The sequence below is a fragment of the Vidua macroura genome, chromosome 14 (genome assembly GCF_024509145.1).
Source record: "Vidua macroura isolate BioBank_ID:100142 chromosome 14, ASM2450914v1, whole genome shotgun sequence".
NCBI classification, from domain to species: Eukaryota; Metazoa; Chordata; class Aves; order Passeriformes; family Viduidae; genus Vidua; species Vidua macroura.
This window is the reverse complement of record NC_071584.1, coordinates 21,376,048-21,384,656: the sequence shown is the minus strand read 5'-3', so window position 1 is coordinate 21,384,656 and position 8,609 is coordinate 21,376,048. Positions and strand designations below refer to the sequence as shown.

Sequence of the window (8,609 nt, the reverse complement as noted above, 5' to 3'; positions counted from 1 at the left end):
GCAGAGCTGGCCAGACCCAGGAAGGATCCCGACCTGCTGGACACAGTATGAGTGTCCCACATCTGGAAAATCTGACTGGTGTGACGCTGCTGCTGACAGTGAGTTAAGGTAGGAGAATTCACTGACTTCCTCAAATGTTCCCTTACTAGATGAATAACTTGATGAGAGGGAATGCCGACTTGTTAAATTGTGGTTTAATACTTGAGAAGTGAGAGTTCTTTTGTTTTTCAAACTGGTTTGAGCAATATGAAATCAAGAATGAAGAGTTCCCTGTCAGATGCTCCCATGCTGGTAAATTAATACTGCTGGCAAGTGTGGGGATTGTGAAAAATATTGTAAAGTATTAGGTCTTGTGGTCAGCTGTCAACAGCCTCCACTCTTAAGCCTGTGTTGACCATGGGTCCTTGTCCACTTGAAGGAGAAATAACTTGGACAAATACTTGCACTATTTTGCCATTATTAACCCATTCTAAGAGTAGTGAGATATGAGCTGAGTCCATTTCATCCCGAGCTCCACTTCTACTCTATTTTGACAGTGGTTTGTGTCAGACACAAGTTAGAAGGATTTCTGCCTTTTGCAGACCTTGTGCTGGGTGATGGAATAAGGAAGTTCAGGTAATGAAGACTACAGTGCTGCAAATTCAGGTCCCGTCTCCTGGGACATTAGAATTCTTATGCCCATATGATCATTGAGAGGACTGAGATGTAACCTAGATTATACTCAGCCTTCCTCTGCCTACTTGTTGGAAATCACAAGAGATTTTTAAGGGAAACACTGGAAAAAAAGAGATAAGTGACCTTTTTTTCTTTAAAATATATTATTTTTTCAGCACTTTAAATGGTCGCAGTCACACAAGCTGCTGCACACAAATAAAGGATGCTAAAGGAGCCCAGAATTAATGCCAGGAGCTACTTAAGCATGTTAATAAAGTGGTACAAAGATGTAATGGCTTGTACTGAGTGAAGAATGGGAAAACTGATCCTCTGGGCCAGCGCTAATGCTTCCTAAATTGTATGTTGATGTGTAGTGCTGGCACAGAGTAGGAAAAGCTGCTTTGCTTCTTCTGTCAAGATGACTCCTTGTCCTTTCTCAGGCCATCTGGTTGCTCATGTCTTTGCCAAGCTTTCACTTCTTGGATTGGAATTTTCGATGGCAAGTGCTGGCCCCCGGCTGAGCAATCATAAAGTTCCCTAACCCAAATCACAGGATGCTTTCCTAAAACAAGACTGAGAAAAACCAGCATCTCTTCCTGTGCTCGAAGTCCTTCCAGTTGTGTGGCCAGGTTGTGCTAGTTCCTGCTTCCCCTCATGGACCTTGGAAAGGTGCCTGTAAATTGGGAGGAAGTGTTTCTTTAAGTTTTCTATGTCTGGGAAAGCTGGGTCAATTTTAAAGTTGTGAAAGACTGTCTTCCGAATCAGTGTGACCTTGCAGTCCTGCTCTCACTGCTGTGTTTAGGTGAATCTAGGAGGATGGTGCAAAGCGATAGAAATTCTAAAATAAGGACTAAGGAGCTCCTGAATTTGGCCACGAGTTAGCAGTTGGTGACAGGAGACTAGGGCTGGCTGAGCAAGTGACCATGAGTCAGGGAGAACTGAACAGAGCACATGGTGCTGGGAGATGGAGGCAAACAAGCAAAACTAAATATGGAAGCAAATAATAAACATGGACAAGAAGTTTTTAGGTGAAGGCTTAAGCATTACAATGGGGATAGATTATGGCTTGACAACTTTAATCCTCATGTTTCCTAATACTTTCTGAATACTTGTCTTGCAGCCTGAGCACTTTTTTTCATGTGCAAGAAAATTCTGAGAAACTATTTGAAGGCAGACTTCACAGGCACTTCAGGGTATCCTTTGAGACACAGATGAGTGCAGTGTTTATTGGGAAGTTTCTGAGGATTAGGGGATGTATGACTACGAAAGAAATTAGATGAATGTATTGAACTGGGTTAAGTAGTGGTGTGTATTGCAGAGTTAGTTCGATGGAAACACAAATCTAATGATTCATGAGGTTTTATGTGGTACAGCTGGCTATTGGCCAAAGGTTGCCCTGATGTCTGAAAAATAACAGCCTTCTTTTTGCTACCAAGGTAAATCAATTATACTATGCAGTATTGTGAGCTGACAATGAGCCTGGAAAATTGAATAAAACCAGCAGGCACTTCATTGCATTTGTAGCCTGAGCCTTGCTAAATATGATTTTGATTAGAGCAGGGCTTGTGAGCTCTGGCTGGGAACTTGCTCCCTTTGGCCAGAAACTGTACAAATGCATGAAAATGATGCTTCTCCAGGGCAAGCAGTGACACTCCTTGTCCTACTCTTACCACACCTGGCAGCAGAGATTTTTTAAGAGAACAAAAAGGAGTCTTCTGTTGACTTCCTGCAAACTATTTTAGTGTAGCTCCTGCCTTATACCTGTAAGTTCTGGTCAACCCACAGTGTGTGTTTTAGCAGTCTTGCTTCAAAGTTTTAAGCAGCTGGCAGAACCACCATGTTCCTAGGTAAGTTGTTTCAAACAAGAAAAGGTTATTTCTTTTGTTGTTGTTTTGTAGTGTTTTTTTTCACTTGAATTTGCCATGATTTGAATTTCCAATAATTTAATCTGAATGTCTTTTTCCAACAGGTGAAGCAACTAATTATTCTTACAACTCTTTTTGTTTTGGAGACCTGTGCTGACAGTGATTAAGGTACTTCAGACTTTATCTAAAACTATTATTTTCAGCTCTAATGTAGTATATTGGGGTTTGGGGGTTTTGTTGCTCTTGTTTTGTTTGTTTGTTTGGTTTTTTTTCACTCTGTCATTGTTTTTTGAACAACACAAAAACCTAAATTGGACAAAGCATTTTGATAAGTTCACCCTGAACTTTATTCAGGGATAGTGCCACCTCTGAATTATTTTTTTAAATATTTCAGTTCTTCCAGAGGGCGCATTCGCAGAGTACTACATCCTAAACCCAGACTTAAAGTCAGGGTGAGAAATGAAAGCTGGTGGGTAGATGTGCCCATTCTGTCCAAGTATTTCATTTTAGAAGTGTCTAATAAGGAAATCAGTAAAGAAGACATGCATGGAAAAATCAGAAAAACAGATAATCTAATCCTACCAATAAGTGTTCTTCTGGCCCCTACCATTTTTGGGAGGAAGCTGGGCTCACCACTCACTAGGCACTTGAAGTTAAATATTGTCTCTTTGACCTGTCTGGTTTTTTTTGGAATTGTTTGGTTTTGGTTTTTTCCCTGTGGTTTTTTTTTTTTTTTGTTTTTTTTTTGTTTTTTTTTGTTTTTTTGGTGGTGTTTTTCTTTTTTTTTTCTTTTTTTTTCTTTTTTTTTCTTTTTTTTTCTTTTTTTTCTTTTTTTTCTTTTTTTTTCTTTTTTTTTCTTTTTTTTTTCTTTTTTTCTTTTTTTTCTTTTTTCTTTTTTTTTTCTTTTTTCTTTTTTTCTTTTTTTCTTTTTTTCTTTTTTTCTTTTTTTCTTTTTTTCTTTTTTTCTTTTTTTCTTTTTTCTTTTTTTTCTTTTTTTTTTCTTTTTTCTTTTTTCTTTTTTTTTTCTTTTTTTTTCTTTTCTTTTTCTTTTCTTCTTTTTTTTTTTCTTTTTTGTTTTGCAGAGACTGTTCGTCTTTGAAAATGGAAGAAACAAAAGAGCTTTCCCCAAAGCTGAGTAAAAGCAAAGATCCTGTGAAAACAGAATGGGGATCTCAGAGTGTGGTGTTCACATATTTCCAAGGGGACATTAACAGCATGGTAGATGAACATTTTTCTAGAGCTCTCAGCAATGCCAAGAACCCCCAAGATCTGAGCACAAAACACAAGGGTGAGACTGTTGTCCTGAAAAACTGTGAGCTCCTTTCCACATGTGAGCCTGGTGTTAGATGAGGATGACTGGCTTTTACTAAGGAATTTAAGATCCCTTGAGCTTAAATTTGAAATTGTTTGCAAATAGAAAGCAAGAGAATCATACTTGTAAAGACCTAGGCTATATAGCTGAGACTTCCTGGGTAAATCCCTTTGATTGCTGGAGTGATTCCTAAGCTTTCCATGGACCTGTTGGCAGGACCAGGTCATCATTTTCCAGCCAAGTGTCCCCATCATTGCTGCATGCAATAAGTGCATTATGACTGAAGTTATCATCTTCACAAAAACATATTTGTCTAAGCTTGCAGGTGTCAAAAACCTGCCTAAGTTAGTGGTTGTGTAGTACACATACTACAGTATAAATACTTAGTAGAAAGATTGGTGATGGTTTAATCTGCTTTTATTATGAATTTGTGGTTGATTTTTAAGATAAACAGCACTAAAGTGATTTTGTATTTCTGTAAAAATGAATATGCAATCTGGTAGCATTCCCTTAGAAGTCCACTGGAATTTGCCTTGGGAAAAAAGTCAGAATTGATGAGACTTCAGATGCTTTTTTTCTCTTTTTAAGTAGACAGCATGTCTCCGCATCAGTGGAATTTCTCTTCGCATTGTTACAAACCATATCCATCAACTTCTTCAACAAGCATGGCAAATTCTGCTCTGAATTTTTCTGCTGCTGGTGTGGTAGGCCAGTGCCAGCCATCATCTCTGCGGAGTCGTCCAGCTCAGCCTGCAGACTTATGGCCCTTCCCTCCAGCTGGGACTCCCAGTGTCACCGGTTCAGTGTATCCTCACACCCTCCCTGACCTGCATGCTGCCGATGAGCTGATCTCTGACAGGAAATACAGTTCTCTTCTTGGCCTTCTGCAACAGGAAAGATGCTTAACATCCATGCAAGAATGCACCATGAAGCAACACTCAAGTTCTTCTTGTATGACTGGACCTGCGAGGTTACAAAATATGAGTCAAAGTTCAGCTTCTGGCGGAGGTAAGAAAATACTATCACTTTATTCTTTGGTGACATCTGATGCAAAGTGGCAGAATAATGCCATCTGTTCCTAAGCTTTTCAAGCCGGATCCAACTTCTGGCAAACTCGCAGAAATCTTTTACAGTACGTAACCCTGATATGTACTGTGGTACTTGGAATCAATTAGTCATATAGGATGGGTTAATCAAAAAATGTGCAAAAAATTGTGCCTACTCACACAATATTTCGCCTTCTGGCTTACATTGGGAAGCCATTTAAAGGGGCTATAAGCATTATTCATAGTGCTATCTTAATCTCTAATACGCATGGGTATGAGGTGTGGTGTATACCAGATGCTCCCTCATTGGGACCAGAAAGGGGTGGCCAGGAAAGATCCCTGAGCAGCCTCTCTTACTGTGCAGGCTGTTAATTATGTTCTGAGTACAGGGTGGGAAACTGCAGCCCTTACCAGCATGGCCAGGGTTTTTTCTCCCTCCCAGTCTGTCTGTAGCTGGAATGGTGAGGGTACAGGGTCCGGTGGACCAACCTTGCCTTGTCTCCTGGCTAAGAGCTCCCTGCCATGAGGTGCTGCTGCCCTGCCTCCTGAAGGCTATGTCTGCTCCTTGCAGATTTCCCAGAGCTAAAGCAATTCACACGGTGATGATTGTTGCTTATTATCCTCAATTACTAGGAATCCCAATCCTAGGTACTACCAGTGCACAGCAGAAAGATGCCTGAAGTTCATTTATGTCCCCACAGCATCTAGATCTACTGGATAAAATTGTTCTCTTGTGAGTAATTCTGCCTTTGATAAGGTCTCTGGGGTCAGGCTTCCTGGCCAAAGCGCTGATGCCCATTCCGGTACACCTGCATGCTGTTCCTGGGCATTCCCCAGTCAGGCAGCTTGACACTGGTCTACAAGGAAAAGGGTTGTGAAATTGTTTAGGGAGTCTTCTGGAAAAATACAGTGCGTTCTTCCTGGTACTTCTAAACAAAAAACATTGGGCATGTGAAGAAGCAATCCTGAGGCTTAGGTTTTGAAAAATAAGCAGCTGTGAAATACCTCCTGGTTACCAAGTTTTGAAAGTGCATCTGCAGGAATTTGCCAGAATGTGGGCTAAAGACTGCCTGCAGAGACAAGCAGGAGTTTATCTACAGTTCCTCTTTTGAGGATACAACAGATCTATGTATGACCCTGACTGTACGTGTTTTGCTAACTCATTACTGCTAGAATATCTAATGCCTGTCTGTGTCTTTTCATGTTAAAGGGAGAGTGTCTGTATCTTCAGCTGGAATGCAAATGTTCTGCTCATGGTAGATGAGCAGAAGTTTTCTGTATGTATTGCATAGGCACTCACCCTCGACTTTGTGTAGGTAATGGATGAGAGTTTAATTTCTTTAAAGACACTGTCTGAACTGGGATCTCATTTAAGAACAAGGTAAGGTGCCCTCTTCCCCCAAGGGGGCAATGTGAACCTATCAAGACTTGGGAGCCCCAGGAACAGACTCCTTCAGAAAAAGAGCTATTTCATTAGATTAGTCTTGTGTTGATAACAGGGAAGTACTGCTAACAGCAGTGGACTTTTTTTTCCCCAAAATTTAGAAAGAAAATGAGTGGGGAAAAAAATGAAAAGGAAATTAAACAGTTCAGTATTCCCCAGCCATTACCAATTAAAGCTGTTTCTTTCAGGATGTATACAGGGTCTTTCTGAATATTTGGGAGCCTCTAGAGCACCACACATGTACACCATCCTTGTGATTATCAAACAACCCAACAAGGATCAATAAGAAATGGCTGATCCATGTTCACAGGGAGTCTTTGGCAAATCCCTAGGATGTGTACATTTAGTTCCGCTGTTGGAGTCCTTGTTTCCTGGCTCTATTTGTTAAATATACTTCTTCTTGATCTGTGCCATGTTTAAGAACAGCTGATATTTATATTTATGGAAGTGTATATTGCTGTGCCAGACAGAGCTCCTCAGCACCTGTGCTATAGGCTGGGCTGCAAAAGCACAAGGTTTCTTTACTAACTAATGTCTACTTTTAGCTCTGTGCTGAATCTCTGCTCATCCCCAGTATTTTTGATTTTTTTTTTTTAAGAGAGGAAAGCAAGCTCTTACCAAGGTTCAGAAAATCCCAGTGTAAGCCATGCCACTGCAGGTGAGTAAAGAAACCAGCAGATTTAGAACAAAAAACAGCAGCCTTGCTTATGCATGTAGTATTAAAGATTTTCCTTGTTTGCTTTTGTATTTCAAAAGCTCATTTTTTCCCCAGACAGAACCACCACTTCCCATAACTACATTAACAAAGAAGAAAAAAAACACTACACTATATTAAAATGACATGGGGTTTTTTTACCCCATCTACCTTAGCTTTTGTGCTTATACCTTCAGGCTGCCATTTCACAATGCCTGTTTTGCACTCGCTGTCCAAGTTTCAGATCCCAGAAAGATAGAACAGCCCTTGCTTTGTACCTCAAGCACGCATGTGGTAGCACTGCTGCAGTTTGCACCAGCAAACCCACTATACTGCTGGGTGAGTTGTTCTAAGAAATTACTCCCAAAGCATTTGGACTTCCTTATTTTTATTAGTCTCTTGATACTGGTCATACCCCGTTGTTGGTTCTTTGATGTGCAATGCTTTGGGGATACTTTGAAGAGGTTATTCTAGTAAGGATTCTTTTGCACCAAACCCAAAGGTGCAATTTCGTTTGCACAACATCTTAAGAGATTGCAAGGACTGTGCTGTTTGACTGTCCTGATGCTGCTGTATCTTTCAGGTATTCAGATTCATGACAGAAGACGAGATTTGTACTTCTAGCAACTGAATGTTTCTACTTTGTTCTGAAAGAGAAAGTTATTTCTGTGAACTTTTATTATTTGCGACTGTGAATCAAGAAGAAATGAACTGCAGCTGTCCTGTGTTTTTTCTCTCAGCTGGAAGAATACATGTACTAGTTACTGTTTGGGGAATGACAAAACAATCCTTTTCTATACAGTAAACAATTTCTAATGTTTGTGGTATTAACCTGGCAGTATGTTTGTTGTGGCGATATATTGTCTATTTAAGGCTTTTCATGTAGCCCTCTTGAAATTACTCCTGCCCTTTTTAAGCTTTCTGTGTTTATTAATTTACCACCTCCTGATAAGAAGTACAATTCTTATCAGTGCAGCTGATAACCTGTAAGTGCATAAATCAGTACGTTAGCATAAATTCAATGCTGCAACTTCTTAGCTTGATTTGATATCTCCGTATTGTTTAAAACAGTCTTAGGCCACTGGCAAGAGACTACAACCACAGGCCAGCAAAGCATATTATTTATGATTTGAAAGTGCTGCAATTTATGACCATTCTTGCAATTCCTAGGGATACTCTTCAGAAGGTATATAATATACTTATGTCTGAAGGCTCTGTTTTGCCCTCTCACTAATGTATCATCATCCTCTAGAAAGCAGTGAATTCATAGTAGCTCTGAGAAGAAATGTTGATTCTCATTGGGTGCAATTAAAATACCATTCAGCAAAGTCTGCAGGTAGGAGTGCTCTTTTTTCCCAGCCTCTCTGCAGAGGTAAGAGATTCTTTTTGTAAATAAGCTCTGGGGGTTTATTTTTTTCCTTCTCCATTGGTTATGAATTAATATAATACAGCATGATTAGCTTTTCCTGACAGCTCTATGTAGTTGCTGAAGGCAATTTGACCTTTGAGATGGCAGAGATTGTGATTTTTATAGAACAAATCCTGAGCTGGTATAAATGTTTATGACTTACATCAGATATCTCTGCTGCCACAG

At 39.9% G+C, this 8,609-nt stretch overlaps 1 protein-coding gene across 1 annotated transcript; it reads left to right on the top strand.

Annotated features, from left to right (window-relative positions):
- On the top strand, positions 1–7,842 carry VGLL1 (vestigial like family member 1). The gene is made up of 6 exons (XM_053990256.1): positions 1–108; positions 2,624–2,687; positions 3,602–3,807; positions 4,423–4,839; positions 6,920–6,979; positions 7,599–7,842. The coding sequence occupies exons 3-6, from the start codon at positions 3,621–3,623 to the stop codon at positions 7,637–7,639; spliced, it is 705 nt and encodes a 234-aa protein (XP_053846231.1). The 5' UTR covers positions 1–108; positions 2,624–2,687; positions 3,602–3,620; the 3' UTR covers positions 7,640–7,842.
- Positions 7,843–8,609: the final 767 nt, after the last annotated feature.